At 34.8% G+C, this 25,313-nt stretch overlaps 1 protein-coding gene across 3 annotated transcripts in view; it reads right to left on the reverse strand.

Annotated features, from left to right (window-relative positions):
* INTS13 (integrator complex subunit 13) overlaps positions 1-25,313 on the reverse strand; it is a 32,994-nt gene that overhangs the window by 2,930 nt on the left and 4,751 nt on the right. The window contains exons 4-15 of one of the 3 annotated variants that reach the window (XM_036867422.1): positions 19,997-20,199; positions 19,522-19,602; positions 17,976-18,066; positions 16,470-16,598; positions 14,893-14,977; positions 11,151-11,240; positions 10,854-10,943; positions 9,554-9,732; positions 8,269-8,439; positions 7,851-8,005; positions 7,314-7,544; positions 3,840-3,979 (exon numbers count right to left, since the gene is read on the reverse strand). In XM_036867422.1, the coding sequence (XP_036723317.1) occupies positions 3,840-3,979; positions 7,314-7,544; positions 7,851-8,005; positions 8,269-8,439; positions 9,554-9,732; positions 10,854-10,943; positions 11,151-11,240; positions 14,893-14,977; positions 16,470-16,598; positions 17,976-18,066; positions 19,522-19,602; positions 19,997-20,199 (1,645 nt within the window). Of the gene's footprint in view, positions 1-3,839; positions 3,980-7,313; positions 7,545-7,850; positions 8,006-8,268; positions 8,440-9,553; positions 9,733-10,853; positions 10,962-11,150; positions 11,241-14,892; positions 14,978-16,469; positions 16,599-17,975; positions 18,067-19,521; positions 19,603-19,996; positions 20,200-25,313 lie in introns of all 3 variants that reach the window. The other 2 variants (XM_036867421.1, XM_036867423.1) reach the window with 2 other exon arrangements.

Consider the following 25,313-nt stretch of genomic DNA (forward strand, 5'->3'; position numbering starts at 1 on the left):
GCCATTTGCAACAACATAGGTGGACTTGGAGGGTATTATGCTAAGTGAAAGAAGTCAGACAGAAAGACAAATACTGTATATCACTTATATGTGGAATCTCAAAAATACAACAAACCAGTGAATATAACAAAAAAGAAGCAGACTCACAGATATAGAAAACAAACTAGTAATTACCAGTGGGGAGAAGAAAGGGGGGAGGGTTACCAGTGGGAGGAGGGAAGGGGGGAGGGGGTTAAGAGGTATAAACTATTATGCATAAAATTAGCTACAAGGATATACTGTACAACACTGGGAATACAGCTAATATTTTATAATAACTATAAATGGAGCATAACATTTAAAAATTGTGAACTGCACATCTGTAACATATAATATTGTACATCAACTATACTTCAATATAAATAAATATAAATAAACTATACTTCAAAAATAAATAAATAAATAGATAGATAGATAAATAAAATTATAGCACTCCTAAAAGAAAACATAGAAATAAATCTTTGTGACTTTGGGTTAGCAAAGATTTCTCACATATAACACCAAAAGCATATCATAAAAGAAAAAAATTTATATATTGAACTTCATCAAAATTAGAAACTTCTGCTCTGCAAAAGTCGCTCTCAGGAGAGGGACAATCCACAGACTTGGAGAAAACATTTGCAAATCACATATCCAACATAAGATTTGTACCCAGAATAAATTAAAAATTCTCAAAATTCAACAATAAAAACCCCCCAAACAACCAATTTAAAAATGAGCAAAATATCTGAATGGACCTTCATCAAAGAAGACATACAGCTGGCAAATAAGCAAATGAAATGATGCTCGCCATCAAAGTCGTGAGAGAAAATATAAATTAAAACCACAAGGAAATACTACTACATACTTATTAGAAGAGAAAAAAAATCGTGACAATACCAAGTGCTGTCAAGGGTGCAGAACAACCAGAACTCTCACTAACTCCTGGTGGGAATGCACATGTACAGCCACTTGGAAAAATGAGTTGGCACTTTCTAATAAAGTCAGTCATATACAATGGAATAATAATAAAAAAAAAACCTAATGATAAACACACAACGCAGATGAATCACAAATGCATTATGTTCTATGAAATAAGCCAACCTCAAAAGGCAGCACACTCTATGATTTTATTTATATGACAGTCTGAGAAAGGCACAATCATAGGGGGAAAAAGACACATCAATGGTTATGAGGGATTGGGGGTAGGGCAGTGTAGGACGAGCAGAACTGTTCTATATCCGACTGTGGTAGTGGCTGTTACACAACTGTATACATGGTCTAAACTCACAGACTGTGCACCAGAGAGAGTTTATATTACTGCATATAAATTTTCCATAATAACTTAACAAAATTAAAACATTTTTTCTTATTCTAAAACTAATACATAGTCATTAGATAAAATGTAGAAAACAGCAAGACATATAAAGAGGGGAAATCAACCATAATACTACTGCTCTAACAACTATACATATTTTTTTTAATGCCAATCTATAGCAATAAAATTACATTTTGGTTTTTCTATTATTGCATTACACAAAGAGAGGTGAACAGATTTTCACCAAATCTATAGGGCATGTTTGGAATAGCCCAACCTTCCATGCAGACTACACAGCAAGCACAAAATTCACTTTGGAGAGTCCTAGGAAGTTATTTTCCAAAGCAGATGAAACTGAGGTACAATAAAAGACCCATATCAAATTGCTGATCAGAAGAGACATATGACTTAGGTTGTAAAATAGAATGAAAGAAGAAACAAACAAGTTGCAAGTACCAGTCTTGACTGGAAAGTTACAAGGGCAGGCAGTGATTTGCAATCAAGTTGCTTCTCATATGGGCCACTCTATATAGTGTTTCCAGGGTGAAAAGCTTCAGGGATCTATTTAATTGAATTATAGCTGATATTTCATCTAAGTGACATGCTCTAGTGCATATGTGTATAAAAACTTCTTTTAAAACAAAGTGGACATCATGGTATATATGGTTGTGTAACCTGCATTTTAAATTTAACTTATTATAAATTAATTCATTAACTTTTTCATTTAACAAATAATAACTGAACTTCTCCTATGAACCAGGGACTGTAGTGGGTGGTAGTGAAAATTTACAACAGTAAATTTTTAAAAGCCCCTGCCTTCGAAATGTTTCAGCCGAATAGCAGAGGCAACATATCAATCAGCAATGTCAATGAAGTACTCTAAGTGCTACCATAGTATTAATCATGGGATGCAATGGAAACACAAAGAAGTACCTGACTTAATTGTGAAAGGAGGTCCTCAGGGAAGTCTTTCCTGAAAAAGTATTTATTTAAGTTAAAATCTGAATGATATACATTAGTGAGAGGAAAGAGTGGGTATTTGTGAAAATAGTTATTCTGAGGCTTTATAAATTCCACCCTACGGACACACCATCATTTGTCATTCTCTTGCTAATTCATGTTTCAGTTGCTTGCAACTTTTTGCTACTATAAATAATAATTTTTAGAGTTCTATTTTCCAAACAGTGTTGAAGCATTGCTTAGATTAAACCTAAATTAACCTCATCGTAATCAGCAGTGGCATGTGAGTAATAGAATAATTTACCAATAGACATTTATTTAAATCCCATTATTTTCCAGGTACCCTGGCAAATGCCTGAAAGACAAATATGATAAGATCGCCCTTACCTCTAATTTCAAAGAAATCAGTGAACTGGACAATATTAACATGTATTACAATATATACTACAACAGTAGTATATAAAAAAACAAACAATCCCACCTTCTCCCTAGGATGAGCCGCCAATAATTGTAACCAGCTCTGAGGTCTTACGTAAAGGCACAGTGGTAAGAACTCAGTCCTTTGTCATACCATTTCCCATTTACCCTGAAAGAACTGAATTTAGTTTACCTTCAAGATAACTAAGGCCTACAGTGATTTCAGGCACTCCCAAACCCAAATCCTACCTTTGACTGCTAGAATTCCTCAAGAGGAAATTCAGCTTTTCAGCCTATAACTAAGACATAAAAGGCATTACAATAAAAATATTGTTTGTAATACCTTTACTGAAACCCATTCACAAGACATTTAAATTTATCAGTAAATGGGGATATTAGATCCTTCCCTAAGCTCAGTAACAGCTTAGAGAAAAGAGTCTGTCCTCCATAACCTAGCACTTAGTATAGTGTTAGAAACACACACAGATTCAAGTTTATGTAATTAAAATTTCTTAAACCACAGACTTTATAGTAGAAGTGTTTATCTTCCAAAGGCTTCATTAATAAAGCTATGACACTATGTTTCCTTTAAAGCTGACAAATGGGACTTCCCTGGTGGCACAGTGGTTAAGAATCCACCTGCCAATGCAGGGGACACGGGTTCGAGCCCTGGTCCAGGAAGATCCCACATGCCGTGGAGCAACTAAGCCCATGTGCCACAACTACTGAGCCTGCACTCTAGAGACCGGGAGCCACAACTGCTGAGCCTGCGTGCCACAACTGCTGAGGCCCACGCACCTAGAGGTCATGCTCCGCAACAAGAGAAGCCACCGCAATGAGAAGCCTACGCACTGCAACGAAGAGTGGCCCCCGCTCACCGCAACTAGAGAAAGCCCATGCACAGCAACGAAGACCCAACGCAGCCAAAAATAAATTAAAAAAAAAAAAAAAAAAGCTGACAAATGTATTTACTGCCTATATTTTCCAAGGCTGTGAACAAAGGGTCTCCTAAACAACATCAGGAGCAGTGAGTAGCTCTTCCTCACACACAACATAAAAGGACACTGTACAAGAGAACTAAACTGGAAAACTTTTTACAAACATAGTTACCGCAGTTCTACCTTACCTTTTGATTTTTCTACTGGTGGAGTTTCATCCATCTCAACAAGAGGCTTTTTATTTGGAGGTTCTGGGGAATCAGGTGAATCTTTGATAATCTCAGCTTCAGCCAACTCTTCTTTTCCACGTTCTAAGATTCCTTTTAATCTTTCAGAGGGACAAATAATAAAAACTTAAAAGTTTAAATTCTTAGAAATCTGAATGGTTCAATAATTAAACTAGACTTTACATACCAATCAATAAAAGATACCTGGCTCTCACAACATAAGCTTAGGAACAAATCAGAAGCTATACCTCAATTTAAAATCAGGTAAGAGAACTTAACAAATTTAAACACAAGTTTCCCTACTCCTCCCTATAATGCAGTAATTCAGTAATGTAATCAGCTGTAAAATGGAGCTAAAATTATAAAAGAAAATGAAGAAGAATTTATAAACGTAAAATTTTAAAGGTCAGAAATAATGTGATCTCTGTTGCAACAAAAAGAATAAAATACCTAGGAATAAACCTACCTAGGGAGACAAAAGACCTGTATGCAGAAAACTGTAAGACACTGATGAAAGAAATTAAAGATGACATAAACAGATGGAGAGATATACTATGTTCTTGGATTGGAAGAATCAATATTGTGAAAATGACTATACTACCCAAAGCAATCTACAGATTCAATGCAATGCTTATCAAATTACCAATGGCATTTTTCACAGAACTAGAACAAAAAATCTTAAAATTTGTATGGAAACACAAAAGACCCCGGATAGTCAAAGCAGTCTTGAGGGAAAAAAACGGAGCTGGAGGAATCAGACTCTCTGACTTCAGACTATACTACAAAGCTACAGTAATCAAGACAATATGGTACTGGCACAAAAACAGAAATATAGATCAATGGAACAGGATAGAAAGCCCAGAGATAAACCCATGCACCTATGGTCAACTAATCTATGACAAAGGAGGCAAGGATATACAATGGAGAAAAGACAGTCTCTTCAGTAAGTGGTGCTGGGGAAACTGGACAGCTACATGTAAAAGAATGAAATTAGAACAGTCCCTAACACCATACACAAAAATAAACTCAAAATGGATTAGAGACTTAAATGTAAGACCAGACACTATAAAACTCTTAAAGGAAAACATAGGAAGAACACTCTTTGACATAAATCACAGCAAGATCTTTTTTGATCCACCTCCTAGAGTAATGGAAATAAAAACAAAAATAAACAAATGGGACCTAATGAAACTTAAAAGCTTTTGCACAGCAAAGGAAACTACAAACAAGATGAAAAGACAACCCTCAGAATGGAGAAAATATTTGCAAATGAATCAATGGACAAAGGATTAATCTCCAAAATATATAAACAGCTCATGCAGCTCAATATTAAAAAAACAAACAACCCAACCCAAAAATGGGCAGAAGACCTAAATAGACATTTCTCCAAAGAAGACATACAGATGGCCAAGAAGCACATGAAAAGCTGCTCAACATCACTAATTATTAGAGAAATGCAAATCAAAACCACAATGAGGTATCACCTTACACCAGTTAGAATGGGCATCATCAGAAAATCTACAAACAACAAATGCTGGAGAGGGTGTGGAGAAAAGGGAACCCTCTTGCACTGTTGGTGGGAAAGTAAATTGATACAGCCACTATGGAGAACAGTATGGAGGTTCCTTAAAAAACTGAAAATAGAACTACCATACGATCCAGCAATCCCACTACTGGGCATATATCCAGAGAAAACCATAATTCAAAAAGACACATGAACCCCAATGTTCATTACAGCACTATTTACAATAGCCAGGTCATGGAAGCAACCTAAATGCCCAATGACAGAGGAATGGATAAAGATGTGGTACATATATACAATGGAATATTACTCAGCCATAAAAAGGAACGAAATTGGGTCATTTGTAGAGACATGGATGGATCTAGAGACTGTCATACAGAGTGAAGTAAGTCAGAAAGAGAAAAACAAATATTGTATATTAATGCATATATGTGGAACCTAGAAAAATGGTACAGATGAACCGGTTTGCAGGGCAGAAATTGAGACACAGATGCAGAGAACAAATGTATGGACACCAAGTGGGGAAAGTGGCAGGGGGTGTTGGTGGTGTGATGAATTGGGAGATTGGAATTGACATATATACACTAATATGTATAAAATAGGTAACTAATAAGAACCTGCTGTATAAAAAATAAATAAAATAAAATTCAAAAAAAAAACAAATAATGTGATCTTTGGAAGATACTTCACAATTTTAATTTCTAAAGATATAGACAAAATACTATTTCAAATTACAAATAAGATTAAGAAATCTACTAGCATTTGTTCCCTAGTTTATGTACTGTGGAAATGTACTTATGTTCCTTAAGTTAGGAACTTAACTCCAAGCTTATTTTGAATTTCATATACTTGAAGATCAGTGGGATTTGAATGAGAATAGTCTTTCCCCCCTCTTCTTAAAGCAAGACAATTCTGTTTCAGAAACTCAGCAGCACTAAGGAAGAAGTGAACCTCTTCATAAAAGTGTCCTACTTATTTATGAATGAAATAATACACTTTCCAGAATTAGCTTCAAAATATTCAGGTGGGGGAGGTGGAGGGTGGTAGTGGTGAGGGGAATGGATGTGAATATATATGAAGTGAGATCTGCCATGAATTGATTAACTTTTAAAAGTAGATAATAGGTAACTCTTTATTCTACTCTTGTATTAAGTTTCAAATTTTCCACAGTAAGTTCTGTTTTTAAGGACTGACTACACTGCCATTGTAATAGTTACCTGGTTCTCTGCCTGATTTCTGGCAAGGAGGTAGAAGATAAAGCCAACTACTGATACTATGTCATGATATTTTTATTTATAGACCTTTATTACATTTTACGGTTTTTTCCAAATTTAACCCTGACATCACTATATAAATCACGAACTGAGGAAAAGAGTGTACTATTGAGGAAGGTTTTCAGAATAGGACTATGATCTTTCATGCTTTCAAGGGTTTCCTATGCCTATTTTTATAATAGCATCTTCCACACTTTGCTGTAAGTTGCTCATTTACTTGCCTACCTCTACACAACACTGTCCATTCTTCCAGGGCAGGGATTGTATGCCAAATGCCTGGCACATCATGGGCATTTAATAAGTATTCACTGAATAAAAGAAATAAAACTATGCCTTTGATGTTCATAACACATAAAAGCAACTACTGATACCAAAAATCATGTATTATGACTTTCAGAAGTTAATTAGGAAAAAAATTAAACACTATCTTTGCCCCAACAGTAAAAAATACCATACCTCTTTAAGCCCAAGAAAGACCTTCCAGACTTGAAGAATGATAAAATAATAGTTATAAAATACAATAAACACATATTAAATGAAGTACTAATAAATAAGGTCTGAATGTTCAAATGTGCTACATGTAGAATGGGATATGCCAAAAGGCACCACAGTGCTATGTTAATTTAATTAACAAATCACCTCTCTGAATCTTGCCAAGATTTCTCCTGTTCATAATCTTTCACTGCTTTCTCTGACTTGTCCTCTTTGTCCTCCCTTTTTCTTCCTCGTTTCTTTCGTTCTTCTTCTTCTGGGGGTTTGCTCCTACATGCCATTAGACATTCCAAGACTCTTTGATGTTTCTCCGAATTGTTGATATGGGCTCTGACAAGCGTTTCTAATTCATTCCACATGATACGGTACTGTTCATCTCTAAAGTAAAGATTCAAAATAATGTTCTTACAAAATACTCTTTAAATAACATCCAAGTGTCACTTGTTACTGATAAAGTTAAAAGAAATATTAAACATGGGTTTCCTTTCTCTTCCAACGGTGCAATTCTAAGTGATAATGTATCTAATTCTGCTATTTTATATTCTATATCATTTCATCTTAATCATATGTATGTGTATATACACACCCCCAAACATATAATTTACATATGGAATAAGTTAGCTCAAAAAAACAGTAAGTATCTAGAAAATGTGATATACGAGAAAGAAAGAAAAAAAACCCTACCTTTTAGGGCCTTTTCCTCTTGTACCAACTGTGGAAATAGGTAGAGGATCATTTTTTCTTTCCATATCAACTAAGTTGTATATTGTTTTTTGACAGTTTAACACATCTTCTTCTGTCAAAGATTCTTTCACAATAACACTGGCTAATGGAACTACCTGTTAGATTTAAAAAAAAAAAAAAAAAGAAAGAAAGAAAAAGAAAATCTGTCATGAAAAATAAGTATCGAAGCATCTAGACAGTACTTGAATTGATTTTAAACATCACCATGGAGAACTAATCTATAACCATCACTTCCATTTTCTATTACTAATTCTTTAACTGTAGCAAACTCTTATATTTCATTCTTTGCTTGATAAATGTTATTTGTAAAGAATATATAACTAATCTAGAAGAAAAACTGAAACTATTTAACACTTACCGCTTGCATGTTAAAGATGGTGGTCTGTGAAATAATCATAGGCCAGTAACGGGTGTGTTTTTCTAACTGATCTTTTGCTCGTTCCAAAGGGATCTCAAGATTTCCATCGATTTTATATCTGGGGTCTAGAAAAGGAGTTAATCTGTTTTCCCTCATAAATTCACCAAAATCCTAATGATAACCAAATAAGATAAAATTAGAAACTATTTTCTAATGTTTCAGCACGGATTACATGTAACAGTCTGTTCCCCTGAGGTCTTCTGTCCTGTGATATGCAACAAAGCATTTTCTCTAACAGCCCGCCCTCCACACACTAATTTCTTCCCTGCTTTTTGAACATGAAACCTATCAGCCTTTATTCAATGGAGATGAAGAAAGCTTCACACATTAATACATTCATGGTTCTTTCCACTTTTTAAAAACACTCATTTTTCTTCACTCCTATAATTTAACTCTTTTCTATTATATGCAGATAAAAGAATAAGTTCATCACATTAGAATACCATTTTGCTTACTTAAAAATTACCTTAATACAACATCAAAATGTTAACAGTGGTTATCTTTGAATGATGGAATTACAGGTAATTAATAGTCTTTGTTTTTGCTTTTTTTATAAAAAGAATCTACATTTTCTAAATTTTCTACAATGAATACTTACTAGCTTTCTCCTTATTTAAAAAATTATGTAAAAATAAAAATGAAAAGCCTAATCAAAAACAATTACAGTACAAAACACTTTGTGGTTTACAAAGTATATTCATACACATCATTCGCATTTAATTTTTATAACCACCTTAAAAAGTAGACAGCCATGAAATATCAAAGAGGGGTGGAAGAGTGAAAAATTCAAATCAGAACAATACAATTTCTACCAAAAATAGATAAAATTTCCTTGTATGCACCTCTCAATACTATAAAAATTTATAAAAATTTATTTTCAAAGTAGCAGAATCCAAACTTTCAAATGTTTATGCTTGGCACTTAAGTTACTAGAAATAAAATTCCACCTAAAATATTAGTTTGAATCAACTTCCATTCTCTCCTATAATTCCAGTGTGTGTCAATGCTATTCAGATACTTCTCAGCATACACTGAGTATGTAAGGAAGACAACATAGTGATAAACAGCTCTTTTGAGCAAGTACTGCAGGAAATTCACCTAATTAAAACAATAATAAAAAACCAACTTCTCTAAACTTCTTAATGCCACAGATCTTAGCATATAATAGGTACTCTATGTACTTGCTGAATGACAGACTCAAAATTTATAGATATTAGAGTCTTACTGTAATCCGGTAGTCTGTAACTCTTCCTCCACATCCTTCACTAATTGAAGGCGGATCTTCTAGAATGGATCGAGAACTGCTAAGGACGTGCAAAAAAATCTCTCCTCCATGGCTACTAAGCATATGACTAATGACTTTGGAACCTGACTTTCGTGGTTGTTCCAATAAAACAGAACGACCTGTCAAAAACAAGATTACTCTATCAGTAATGAAATCCCAAGGGCTCTTAGTTCTTCCCTTAAGATTTATGTCTAGATTTTTCATTTTATTTATTGCTCTTCATATTTTAACCAGCATTGCTAATTGAGTGTATCTGCATATCAAGTCCTAAAAATCTGAATTCTAGCCTTAGCTTTCTCTTTGCTTCTCCAAGCTTACATAGTTACACAGTTTTCCAAAGTAAGTACAGTGGTCTCTGGTATAATGTTTGGTTATATTATTCATTCAATTACAAGTTCATACAAAATTTTTCTCCTGGACATCAAGAAGAAAAGTGGGACAACTCTTATATAACCCTTAGGTTATCAAAGCTACAAACCATTTGGGGGAGAAAGCAAGTCTCACTTCACTTCTACAATACCTCCGTATTGACACTGTTACTTTAACTACTTGCTACTTTACATGACCAAATGTTATTTAATCTGAACATTACATAATCTGATAATCAAACTGTGCTTAATATAACAATGAAATTAACCTTATGATAAAGGCAGAGTAACTCTTTACAACAGTGGTTCCAAAACCTAGTTATTATAAGAATCATCAGAGGAGCCATCAGAATTTAGATTTAGCAAATGGAATTCAATAATTTTTTAAAAAATTTTTTACACAAGGAAACCTAGGATTTAAAGTCGTATTTGTAAGAATCATATGGTATATTATTGAAAATAAGATGTTTATCTATAATAAAGATATAGTGTTTAAAGAGAAATAATTCCATATATATTTTGTAATTTAAAATTCAATAGGCCAAGATAAACAAGTCTATATTATTCTATCTTCCAAAAAAAATCAACTTAGACTCTAAATGTCAAATTTTTAAAATGAAAATTCTAAAAAATATATTAAGTAAATTTACTTAGATACAATAGTCTGAAAGACAAAGTCAACTTATTTTTAAACATCAGTAAAACTGTTAAAGGGTATTTACCATTATATAAATTTAAAACAGCTTTGGGAAATAAAATGGTTAGACTATATTGAAGAAAACAGCTTTTCGAGAATTCACATTTTCACATATTCTCACTAATGATTTCACTTGTCATAATCTCATTCAAAACAATTAAATGATGAAAGTTACCATTTAGAAGAAAATTAGTAAGGCAGGAGGAAGGTCTACTATTTACATCTACGGGTGAAATTCGATAAGCGCCAGTGCAATAGTGTAATTCTGAAATAGAAGAAAACACTGATGTGAAAGAATATAAAGAAATATTTCCACAATTAAAAGAGAAAAACAAGCAAAAACAAAAGCTTGTTCCTTGATCCTCTAAAACAATGAAAAACAAAAATTCAAAAAGAAACAAATAATCCCTACACAATACTTAAAGAATCCTTTGATTATTCTTTTCTCTTTCAATTATTTTTAAATACCTACCAATGTTATTTGTCCTTGGTGTGCACCACTTTAACGTTATTGTTTCTTTAAATGAGCCTTCTCTACTGCTTCCACTTAAGTGGTTATCACCTTTAAAAATAAGTTAGAGAAATAATAACATTACTAAATAATCACAAACTTCAAATGTTTGACAAGATTTCCAAGAGTTTAAGGTCTATAAGAGAAAATACCTCTGGGAGTACATCTTTTTTTAGAAAGTCTCCTAGAAAAATACCAAATTGAGTTTGGATATCAGTTATTATTCAAATAAATACTTTGGGCTTCCCTGGTGGCACAGTGGTTGAGAATCTGCCTGCCAATGCAGGCGACACGGGTTCGAGCCCTGGTCTGGGAAGATCCCATATGCCGCGGAGCAACTGGGCCCGTGAGCCACAACTACTGAGCCTGCGCGTCTGGAGCCTGTGCTCCGCAACAAGAGAGGCCGCGATAGTGAGAGGCCTGCGCACCACGATGAAGAGTGGCCCCTGCTCGCCGCAACTAGAGAAAGCCCTCGCACAGAAACGAAGACCCAACACAGCCATAAATAAATAAATAAATAAATAAATTAAAAAAAAAAAAAAAAAAAAGAATTCCCCATTAAAAAAAAAAAAAAAAAATAAGTACTTTGTTTTCCTCCAAGTTTCTCATTAATTAATTTAATCATTTCAATCACTACACTAAAAATCAACAGCAAATTTTTTTAAATTTTAAGAATCTACAACTGCTACCCTCCGACACCATTAAACGATAAAATAACATGGTTATGTAGAAAGCTTCAGGAATCTAAAATGCACAACTCATTGTACTGAATCCCAATAAATTTATTAGAAGAAACATAAAATGAGGAATCTATAAGGTAAATATATAAGAAGATGTAACAGTGAGCACTTTTTGCCTTAATGGAGTTCAGAGTAAACAGATGTTAAAATAATAATGAACACTGAAGTCTTAAACCCCTCAAGGTCATCCAAGAGGGTTGGAATCAACTTCTTCCAAACTTATGTTAACGTTGATATTTTTACCTCTTCCCATAAAAAACAAATGTTCTTAACAGCATCCAGAACAGTGAATCCTTTCCAGAAGGTTTTCAACTTTCTTTGCCAAGATCCATCAGAGGAATCACTACCTATGGCAGTTATAGCTTTATGAAATATATTTCTTAAATAGTAAGACCTGAAAGTCAAAATTACTCCTTGATCCACGTGCTGTGGAAAGTATGTTGTATTAGCAGGCAAGAAAACAACATTAATCTCATTGTATGTCTCCATCAGAGCTCTTGAGTGACCAGGTGTACTGTCAATGAGCAGTAATATTTTGAAAGAAACCTTTTTTTCTGAGCAGTAGGCTAAATCGTAGGCTTAAAATAATCAGTAACCCATGTTGTCAACAGATGTGTTGTTATCCAGGCTTTGTTGTTGTACTGATAGAGCACAGGTGGAGTAGATTTAGTGTAATTCTTAAGGGCCCTAGGATTTTCAGAAGGGTAAATAAGCTCTGGCTTCAACTTAAAGTTACCAGCTGCATTAGCCCCTAATAAGAGTGTCACCCTGTCCTTTGAAGCTTTGAAGTCAGGCACTGACTTCTCCTTTCTAGCCATCAAAGTCCTAGATGACATCTTCCAATAGAAGGCTGTTTCATCTACACTGAAAATCTGTTTAGTGCAGCCACCTTCAAGAATTATCTGACCTAGATCTTCTGGATAACTTGCTGCAGCTTCTAGATCAGCACTTGCTGCTTCACCTTGCACTTGTATGTTATGGAGACAGTTTCTTTCCTTAAACATCATGAACCATCCTCTGCTGGCTTCAAACTTTTCTTCTGTACCTTCCTCACCTCTTTCAGCCTTCACAGAATTGAAGAGAGTTAGGGCCTTGTTGTGGATGAGGCTTTGGCTTGAGGGAATGTTGTGGCTGGTTTGATCTTCTACCCAGACCACTATAACTTTCTCCATATCAGCAATAAGGCTGTTTCACTTTCTTATCATTTGTGTGTTCACTGAAGTAGCACTTTTAATTTCCTTCAAGAATTTTTCAGCTGTTTGGTGCAAGAGGCCTCGCTTTCAGTCTATCCTGGCTTTTCGACATGCCATCCTCACTAAGCTTAATCATTTCTAATTTTTGATTTAAAGTGAGGGACATTTCACAGCAAAGGAAACCATAAACAAAACGAAAAGACAACCAACAGAATGGGAGAAAATATTTGCAAGTAATGCGACCCAACAAGGGATTAGTCTCCAAAATTTACAAACAGCTCATGCAGCTCAATATCAAAAAAAAAACAACCCAATCAAAAAATGGGCAGAAGACCTAGAGGCATTTCTCCAAAGAAGACATAGCTTCAGCTGGCCAACAGGCATATGAAAAGATGCTCAACATCACTAATTACTAGAGAAATGCAAATCAAAACTGCAATGAGATATCACCTCACACTGGTCAGAATGGCCATCATCAAAAAATCTGCAAACAATAAATGCTGGAGAGGGTGTGGAGAAAAGGAAACCCTCTTGCACTGTTGGTAGAAATGTAAATTGATACAGCCACTATGGAGAACAGTATGGAGGTTCCTTAAAGAACTAAAAATAGAGCTACCATATGATCCAGCAATTCCACTCTTGGGCATATATCCAGAGAAAACCGTGGTTCAAAAGGATAAACGCACCCCAATGTTCACTGCAGCGCTGTTTACAATAGCCAAGACATGGAAGCAACCTAAATGTCCAGCGACAGACGAATGGATAAAGAAGATGTGGTACATATATACCATGGAATATTACTCAGCCATTAAAAAGAATGAAATAATGCCATTTGCAGCAACATGGATGGACCTGGAGATTATCAGACTAAGTGAAGTGAGACAGAGAAAAACAAGTATCATATGATATCACTTATATGTGGAATCTAAAAAAATGATACAAATGAACTTATTTACAAAACAGAAACAGACTCACAGACTTAGAGAATGAACTTATGGTTACCAGGGGGGAAGGGAGAGGGGGAGGGATAGATTGGGAGTTTGGGATTGACATGTACACACTGCTATATTTAAAATAAAATGCCTTTCCATGAAAAAAAAATAAAGTGAGAGATGTGCAACTCTTCCTTTCTTAGAGGCCACTGTAGGGTTATTAACTGGACTAATTTCAATATTGTTGTGTCTCAGGGAATAGGGAGGCCCAAGGAGAGGGAGAGAGATGGGGAATAGCCAGTCAGTGGAGCAGTGAGAACACACACAACATTTATGGAATAAGTTCTCTGTCTTATATGGGTACAGTTTGTGGCACCCCAAAACAATTTACAAGAGCAACATCAAAGATCATTGATCACAGATCACCATAACAAAAATAATGATGAAAAAGTCTGACATACTGCGAGAATTACCAAAATGTGACACAGAGACATGAAGTGAGCAAGTGCTATTGAAAAAATGTCGCCAAAGATTTGCTCAACCCAGGTTGCCACAAACATTCAATTTGTAAAAAAACGCAACATCCATGAAGCACAATAAAGCAAAGCATGATAAAATGAGGTATGTCTGTATTTGTTCCATTAGCCTAGTCTTTCCCAAAGTAAATTCAATAGAACACTAGTTCCATGGCCATTAATGGGTGATATTGTCAGGGAAGTTTGGAACGGGATGGACTAAAGTCAATCAGGTTTATTTACTCAAGAACTTCTCAAAGCTGTTAGTACGCTTTCATATGTTAGATCTTACAAAATAGTATTTTCCAACGTCTCTTACTTACCACTTTTCAGAAAATCTACATGTGCATCTTTGTGATGAAGTAGCTCCACATCGTAATTGGCAGATGTGTTAGCATGTTGTTCTTCCTTAAAGCAAAATTTAAAATAACTTGGCTTTGTTTTTAAAACAATGAAGTAATTATTCATTTTGCTTAAACAATAATTAGCTATAATAAGGGGATAGTTTGCTCAGTAATTAATCTATTTAAAGATGCAATAATTTTCCACAGCAATATAAACTATATTAAAAAACTACTAGCTACATATCACTAATAAAGTAGTGATTTTTCTTATGTATGTCAGAATTAACATAGATGGTTCATCTAGAAATTTTAGAAATTTTTTTACTCTGAATGCATCGTCCTGCCAATACTTTGTATACACAAATATGATGTAATTGAAATAGTTTACTCAATGTAAAATAGCTGATTAAAGGAGGAAATAGCATCTTTAAATACCTATAGTAAATTAGCAAGCACCAATTATATAAAATAGCAAATACAGACTAATAAACAAGTTTAGTAACTTGTCCTCACTAAATAGTAAATACAAACTTCAATATTATCTATTTACAAGAAAAAGACAAAGATCAAGGAGTCACACCAGTAGCACACAAATATGGTCAAATTTAAAAAGCAAGGTATCTGTCACCCTCAGGGTATTTTTCTTATAACTCATGAAATTATATTAAAGTACACCTATTATGCTATTTTAGTTGTTCACTGCTGCCTCACCTAAACTGTTCTATTGGTTAAGGCTATAATTTCTATTAAAGAGCCAGCCAGTGGTATAAGGAGGAAATTAATAATGAAAAGATTACATTTCTCATGCAATTTAGTTTTCATCATATGGTGGCAAAAAAAATGAAACTGGACTTATGAGAAAGCTAATTTAAATTTTTAGATATACTGGCTACTTTATATTTGTAAATATAATCAATACAATTAAATGTAACTCCCCTCAGTAAAAATTTATTTGAAGCTTTCTATGGGCCAGGCATCGTGCTGGTTTTAGACAGCTAAATAACATAATGAAAATGACAAGGTAGTAATAGATTCCTAAGAAAATCCATTAGTAAAATCGTAAGACTCATATGTTTTTCAGCTAGAATCATAAACTTGTTTAAAACTATAAACTATTTTTCCCTAGTTAGACCTATTAGTTACAAACACCTTTATACTGGGTAGGCAAGAACAAAAATATAAGAAAGAAAAGATCTACTAGAACACACAAAGTGAGTAAAATCTAATAACAACTGTCAGGAAAAGAATCACAGAAAAAGTAATCATTTCAGATAGAAATTATATTTTGATGAAAGTAATGAGAACAAAATTAAAAACAAAAAAGCTGATACAGAATGTTCTTATTAGAAAAAAAAAATACAGCACTTTGTTCTGTGATCCTTTCTTGTTGCTTTTCATTATTTACTAACCTGGTCAAAGACACTGAATGTGTGCTAGCAAAACAGAAAATATGATATGGGAAGAAAAAGTTAAGGTTCATTAAAATAAATAATACATATCAAATATTTAAAAAGCAAAGCAGAGCTTTCAAAACAGCAAGAAAAAGAACTGCCTACCTTCATTGGAATATTTGTAATAGTAGTTGAAGCCAAGTCGAAATGCTGCTGTACTAAAATATTTAATTTGGTAGCAAGATGCCGTCCTGCACGAACACTATGAACTTCGCTGGTTAAAACGGGGGACAACTATAGAAAGGTATGAAAAAAAAAACCCCACAAAACTTTAATACGTTTTAACTTAGTGCTAAATATTTTACTTCAACCCATGAAAATTAAGTACTTTTACTTGTGAGAATTTAGGGGGAAAAAGGTCCATAAATTAACCATAATCATTATTTTAGTAATACATGTTTATACATTCATTCATTCAACAGATAGGTATTAAAGAGAACTTACTGTATAAATTGCCAGAAACTGTGTGAGCTACTGGAGGATACAGCAGTGAACAGGCAAAATCCCTGTCCTCTTGAAACTTAGTGTAGAATAGTCTTTGATTTAAATATATTTTTTAATTTATAATTTTTACTTCTATTTATCTATATGCAAAATTGATTTGAAGTACCCCACAGAAATACTGTAGAGAAAATAATTAATTTTGTGGAGAGGACAAACCTCTGCAGATACTACTACTTACTACAAAGAATGAAAATCACTACAATCATCATATTTTGTCACCAAGAAATGTATAAGGCAGCCAAAAGTTACTTATAACAAGGTAACAAAATTTTACTCATTCCAGGGTAATAGTATTTATTGTAAGTAAATTATTTACTTATCTCAAAGTAAAGCCAATATAATGTCATGTTACCAAGAGTCAGAAAAAAGTTAACAAAAAATGGGCTCATGCTGGAAACCACATAAAACACAATGATAGAGATAATGACCTAAAAAAAAAATCAGCTATAAAAAAAATCATTAAGTTAATATTTCACATGTTTATATTAAGTAATGCTAAATAAAAACACAAAAATAAGAACATACACATTTAATATAGTTATACAAACACACATGTCTGTATTTCTAAACACAGACCACCAATGGAGAATATCATGTGATGTGAATCCATTTAACAATCAACAGACTCATCTCTTCCTTTAAAGTTGTTCAGATTTATTTGAAAAGTAAAACCAAAGTTGGAAATTAGTCTTTTACCCCTCTGGATAGGTAAAGTTAATTTCTTTGTTATAGGAGTGTATTTTGATTAAAGAGTGTATTGTTTTCCTAATGAGGAGAAAAAACAGTTCTACAGAGCAAGAAGTCATTAAAGCAACTGAAATCCATTACAGTAATTGAAATTTGAGGAACAATACAAATTGTGTATGGTTTGAGAACACAGTTATTTAAAATAAACATCAACAGGCAAACCAAACAAAATACTTTCAAAATCTACAATTATAACATAAAGAACCAATCTAGGTACTTTGCCATACAGGTTGCTTTCAAAACTCTAAATATTTTTGTATCAGAAAATGTTGGCAACCTGATCATTCTTATGCTAAACCTTCTCAGCATTTATTATTAATAATTAACAATGATCTCTTCTTCCATTACTTCTGCACTTACCTCTTTTTTAGGACGATCAGATACAAGGCTGTCTTCACCAACTGGGTAGGTATGGATCAAGACTAGCTCACACTTCTGAATCTGCATGAGACTTAAAGAGAAACTTTTCACTTAGAACATAAGGCTATATACTACGTAAAGAATTCAGGCAGGTAAACTATAAAAAGTTTTATATACTAAAACAGTGTGTCTCTATAATCAGATACTACGGTTAACATAAAAGTTAAATATTGAGAAAGACTGTATAACTGCTGTACTTGTATGAACATTTAATGAATAATTTATATGAGTTTAATTCAAATGCAAAAATGATCATTTTGTGTATTCGAAGGATAAAATAAAGCGAAAATTCTTATACTCTGGTGTAATTTTCAATAGATAACTGCCACAGAGAAAATGAATATATTGTGTATTAATTTCCCTTTTACTAGTGTTTTTCAAGAACAAATTATATTACCTATAATTGGTTATTTCCAAGAATACAGAATTTGTATTACTAAAAATTTACCCCCAACTTTTTATTTACTTTTTGCCCCCTCCATTTTATTTCTTTTTTTAAATTGAGGCACAGCTGATGTACAATGATAAAAGTTTCAGATATACGACAGTGATTCACAATTTTTAAAGGTTATACTCCATTTATAGTTACTATAAAATACTGGCTATATTCCCCATGTTGTACAATATATCCTTATAGCTTATTTATTTTATACATAGTAGTTTGTAACTCTTAATCCCTACCCCTATCCTGCCCCTCTCCCCTTCCCTCTCTCACTGGTAACTACTAGTTTGTTCTCTATATCTGTGAGCCAACTTTTTATTTTAAAATTTCCAAACCTACAGAAAAATTGAAAGAAAAGTACTATTCAATGAACACCCATATATCCTCAACATAGATTAGCTAATTAGCTGTTAGCTACATTTGTTTTCACTATAAATGCCTAAATAGATGTACATTCTTTTTTTTTTTTACTAAGTCATTTGAGAGTAAGTTGCAGAGGAAATGATATTTCATTCCTAAATACCTCAGCATGCTTCCTTCTCCTAGCGAGAATAATCCTACTCGTTGACAATAATACCAGTACTCCACCTAGAAAATTAATAGTAGCTCGATCTAATATAGACTCCTCACAGCAACTGTCCCAAACATATCTTTAGTGGCTTTTTTCTTTTTAAAAAATTCAGGCAATATAATTAGTTATGTTTTGATTTGGTACATACTGAATAATGCCACCAATGATCTGCTCATTTTATAGATTTATAATACAGAGTATGAGAACAAGCCATAAAAAAAAATGCATTATAAATTTATGTGTTATTTTATCCTTCTGCTCACCTTTCCTGTGAGCAAAAAGTAAAATTTTAAACTTAAAGGGAAAATGGGACAAGAAGTTTCTGATCGAACATACGTTTTTGACTAAATTGTAGAGCCAGTAGAGAATTCAAGGGAATGGTACCAATTACCATTAAAATTATTGGAATAATTATAATGAAATAAATATGACTACAAAATGGAATATTTACTCCATTTATGGATTATACTCACTGATCTGAATTTGCAGCAAGCTTGTTATGTTCATGAATTGTTTCCTGGACACAGTCCTCAAGCATTCGCACATGACTATCACTATGGCATAAAAAAGATAAAACCAACTTAAATAAATAAATAGTCAGAGAAAAAACTAAACACACTATGCAGCTGTAGTATCTTGTTACAGGCACTTAAAACTACTTCAATAAGGACTGTCTGTAGTGTGCTCATTCACAATACCAAACAACCAATTGAATGAAAAACTAGTGAGGAAAAAAAAGTCAAATCGACCTACGTGATAACAATCTAAACGGTTTTCACTGAGATGAACTGGATATTTTAGAACTGGATAAACACAGTTTCGATATTAGAAAGGCCACATGTGATATCCTTAAATGCTAACATGTTGCCCCTGCTTTTTTTTAAATAAAAACTACAATAGGATATTAAAATTCCCTTAGTGAAAGAATTACTGTGATTAATGTCTCACCTTTTTGCATTAGTAATGCAAATTATTCGTCCTCTATTTCCAACACGTTCTGCATTCTCCATTAGTAGAGTACGAGCCTCATGTTGGTATTCGGTAATTTTACAGAGGGTTTCCACTGCTGCAACAAGACCATGCAGAATACTGCAGCATTCTGGATCTGCCCGGGGATTAGGAGGCCCAACAGCTGCTAATGCTGCCATCAGCTAAGTAAAAGGGAAAGCAATCATGTTGACAAGAATAAGCACAAGTCAGACAAAGGCATCACAAGAAAATGAAACTACAGACCAATGTATCTTATAAATATGGATACAAATATCCTCAACAAAATACTAGCAAACTGAATCCAGCAACATATAAAAAGAATTATATACCATGACCAAGTTGGACTTATCCCAGGAACACAAAGTTGGTTTAATGTCTAAAAACTAATTAATGCAAACGATATCAATGGAATTTTTAAAAATCACATGATCATCCCCATAAATACAGAAAAAGCATTTGACAAAAATCTAAAACCCTTTCATGATAAAAAACACTCAACAAACTAGAAACAGAAGGGAACTTCCTCAAGCAGATAAAAGGCATCTATGAAAAACCTATACATAATATCATGCTTAATAGTGAAAATTAGATGTGTTCCCTCTAAGATCAGAAACAGAAGGATATCCACTCTCACCACTTCAATTCAATACTATACTAGAGCTTCTAGCCCAAGCATTAGGAAAGAAAAAGAAATAAAAGGAATTCAGATTGGAAAGGAAGAAGTAAAACTATCTCTATGTTGCAGATGACATGATCTTGTATGTAGAAAATCCTAAGGAATCCATTAGAAATTTTTTAGAAATAATAAGCAAGTTCAGCAAGGTTGCAGGATACATGATCAATGGACAAAAACCAACTGTATTGCTGTACACTTGCAAAGAACAATCCAAAAATGAAATTAAGAAAACAATTCCATTTATAATAGCACCAAAGAGAATAAAATGCTTAGGAATAAATTTAACAAAGGAAGTGCATATTTTATACTGAGAATTATGAAATATTGTTGAAAGAAACTGAAGATCTAAATGAATAGAAAACATCCTATGTTCATGGACTGGAATACTTATTATTGTTAAGATGACATTACCCAAACTGAACTACAGATTAAACATAATCCCTGTCAGAATCCCAGCTGATTTCTTTGTATTGATAGAAATTGATAAGCTGATTCTAAAATTCATATGGAATTACAAGGGATACAGAATAGCTAAAACACTCTTAAAAAAGAACAAAGTGTGAGGACTTTGCTTTATATATGCATAAAGATACGCTGGAAGGACCCATTAAAAACTAATAGTGGTGGGCTTCCCTGGTGGTGCAGTGGTTGAGAATCTGCCTGCCAATGCAGGGGACACGGGTTCGAGCCCTGGTCTGGGAAGATCCCACATGCCGCGGAGCAACTAGGCCCGTGAGCCACAACTACTGAGCCTGCGCGTCTGGAGCCTGTGCTCCGCAACAAGAGAGGCCGCAACAGTGAGAGGCCCGCGCACCGCGATGAAGAGTGGCCCCCACTTGCCGCAACTAGAGAAAGCCCTCGCACAGAAACGAAGACCCAACACAGCCAAAAATAAATAAATAAAATTAATTTAAAAAAAAAAAACTAATAGTGGTGGGGATAAATAGTGATGTGCTGGTAAACCAGCTCTCCAAAGGGAAAAAAACCCCCTAATTTGTAGTGTTTGCCAATATCTATGGTTAAGTACTCCCATGATCGCTACTTTCAAGCTTTCACTGAATGTGAAGTTGATAGGAGATGCACACACTCAGCTCTCCCAAGTTGGTATAACCAGGCTCTAGCACACCACTAACTGGAACAGAGGATGAGTCGGAAATTTTTCAAGACTTAGCTTTTACTTACACACACACACACACACACATACATGTATACATGCAAGTATATATGTAAAATTTATTTTTAAACTACATAGGTATTACCTATTCATAAAAAGTGATCAAAAATGAAAGAAAAAATACTGTATATATAGGACTATAAAAAGTCCCTGGTACATAGGAGAAAAAATAAAAAGCTGCTTTTTAGGACAGGGGTGTTGTGGTCCTGGGAAAGCAGCAGAAAGCTTAACTTCTGGAGTCAGATAACTATGGACTGAAATTCTGGCTCTGACTTTTTTTTTTTTTTTAATTAATTTATTTATTTATGGCCGTGTTGGCTCCCCGTTTCTGCGCGAGGGCCTCCCCCAGCCGCGGCAAGCGGGGGCCACTCCCCATCACAGTGCGCGGGCCTCTCACCGCCGCGGCCCCTCCCGTTGCGGAGCACAGGCTCCAGACACGCAGGCCCAGCAATTGTGGCTCACGGGCCCAGCCGCTCCGTGGCATGCGGGATCCTCCCAGACCAGGGCTCGAACCCGCGTCCCCTGCATTGGCAGGCAGACTCCCAACCACTGCACCACCAGGGAAGCCCTGGCTCTGACTTTTAATATTGTGTGACCCTGGTTTATCTCTCCTAGCTTTTTTCCTAATCTGAAAGTGAAACTAATAATAGAACCTGTGCCACATTAGTATGATACTTTCAAACTTTATTTAATTTAGCCAACAAAAACAAGGCCAAAACTCCTGAAATCTGATAAATTTTTTGTAATAAGATCTACAATGTAGAGGATAGAGTCACGTGCTGTAACAGAAAGAGCCCTGGACCCAGGTATGCAAGTCAAACTACCTCTGGCACCTGTGGGCTTCAGTTCCTTCACCTGCACAAAGGAGTCTAAGCAAAAGATGTCTACAATCCTTACAGCCCAAACATTCTTCAATCAATCTACTTCAATTGCTTCTCATGATCAGTCACAATAACTAGAGAAAGGTGTGACACAGACAACCAAAGCTAAACATTAAACATGTTTACACAGACAAGATTATACATAATTTATGCGCTTCCCTGGTGGCGCAGTGGTTGAGAATCTGCCCGCCAATGCAGGGGACACGGGTTCGAGCCCTGGTCCGGGAAGATCCCACATGCTGCGGAGCAACTAGGCCCGTGAGCCACAATTACTGAGCCTGCGCTCCGCAACAAGAGAGGCTGCGATAGTGAGAGGCCCGCGCACCGCGATGAAGAGTGGCCCCCACTTGCCGCAACTAGAGAAAGCCCTAGCACAGAAACGAAGACCCAACACAGCCATAAATAAATAAATAAATAAATAAAATTTAAAAAAAAAAAGATTATACATAATTTAGACAAAATGTCAATTATTTTATGTCATCTTAAACACTAGGGATTTGCTATATAGTTGCCTTCACACCTGGAGTTTCCCCTTCTGTTCATAATCTAAAAGCAATGCGTGTGATATAATATGCCTTCACCTTCAGAAAGCAGAAGGAAGCAGTAATTCTTGCATCATCAGTATAGCTCCCATTATTAAATGCATACCTCTTACTGCACTGCAGAGGTGCAGTAACGAAAATCTATTCAAATTTGTACTTATTTTTATTCATACACAACTAGAGAAGCTTCAGGCTTCTTTCACAGTACCTCTTGAAAGAACAAAGCAGAATACATGCTATTTCAAAAAGATAGTACAGGGGGAATGTATGGAATCCTTAATATTTTTTCAAGCAATGAAAGAATAAAGAACATTCTGGAGTGATATAAATGCAAAGCCAAGCCAATAAAAGCCCCCCTTCAGTGAGTTATCTCAAAAGAAAAAAAGGTTAGTTATGTTTACATATTATAATATTAATCACAACATTTTAAGACCAAACATTGTAAGAAACACATTTTCATTAAAACACATTTGGATGGGATTATTTCCACTAAAGGGCATCCATTAACAGAAAAATTTTAACATGAAATAGTTCAAATAATGTATTCAAATATTTCACTAATGCCTGTCTCTCATGTTCATATTCATCAGTGAAGGACCTAATAGACTGAAGTCTTCTATCCACTTAAAACAACAGAAAAGAACGTAATCTACAACATATTCAATATCCTTAGACACGTTTAAAAAGCATAAACTTGATGAATTGAGCATGGGTTTATTTCTGCTCCCTAAAACTCCACTAAAACTGTAGTAAAGGAATTTAATTTAAAAAAGCAAACACCAAAGGGGGGGATAAAAAACCCCATAAACCCACAAAGATGAAGAGAATGGAGGAGGAGACAAGAGAACAATCAAGAGATGTCAGCAAGAACGTATGAAAATGGATGGAGGAATGGTAATGGACTTAGCAAGACTGAATAAACTGAAATCTAAGCGCCTACAGGGGAAAAAGGCAAGATGATATGCCTTTCAGAATCCAAGAGAAGTTCAGGAACTGGCAGCATCAAGTACCACATAAAGCAAGGATGAGGCAAGATACTGAAAACGGAATGACTTGAAGCCAGTATAAGGAACAGCTTGACTCCCAATCCTACTCACACCCTACCCATGCAAGTGACTCCCTCTTCCTGATCCCCCCAGATACAGAATCACAGTCGTTGGAGGAAATGAACCAGAGAGGTACCAAGCATGGATACCACAAAGCACAGCAGAGTGTCAGGGGAAGACACTAGACCAGTGCTGCCCAAAGGAACTTTCTCTGATGATGGAAAAGTTCTATAACTGCGCTGTACAGTAGCCACTATCCACATGTGGCCTACTGAGCGTTTGGAACGTGGCTAGTGCTACAGAGAAACTGGATTTTTTAATTGCATTTAATTTTAATTAATTGAAATTTAAATAGTAGCTATTTGATAGCTAATGGTAGCTACATATGGCTAGTAGCTACTATATTGGACAGCACAGTACTAGACCAAAAACAGAAAGACTGAGTGAAAGTTCACCTACTGGATGGTAGAACCTACCCTCTCCCCTGGCTCCCAGAAGGCTGACAACCAAGTTTATAGCATACAGGTGGAAGAGTGGAAGATCTTCTCTGGAGACCCTGAGAAGTCCCGGAGAGACAATCTGTCTATTCTGACATCTGGAGGCCTCCCAGGGAAAACAACTAGATTAAAGCACGATGAAGGCCAGTCAGCAATACCTACTCCACGACATGCAGATCTTCTAACCTGCTGTTTAGTGCCCTGCTTTTAAATAAGGTTGCATAGCTAAATATCAGTAGGCATTTAAGAAAAGCCTCAACATGAAAAGAACACTGAAAACACAAGGAGAGCAAAAGAAAACTTCAAATAAACTAATACCTTTGGATTAAAAAATTACACCCATAAAACAAGAAAAGGATATGACAAAAATGGACATAATTAGAGCATAAGTAAAAGTTCTTGGAAATTAAAAATTAGATCACACACCAACAAAGGGAATAACACAGAAGTCAAATCATT

Source organism: Balaenoptera musculus, chromosome 10 (assembly GCF_009873245.2).
Source record: "Balaenoptera musculus isolate JJ_BM4_2016_0621 chromosome 10, mBalMus1.pri.v3, whole genome shotgun sequence".
In the NCBI taxonomy this organism is placed as follows: Eukaryota; Metazoa; Chordata; class Mammalia; order Artiodactyla; family Balaenopteridae; genus Balaenoptera; species Balaenoptera musculus.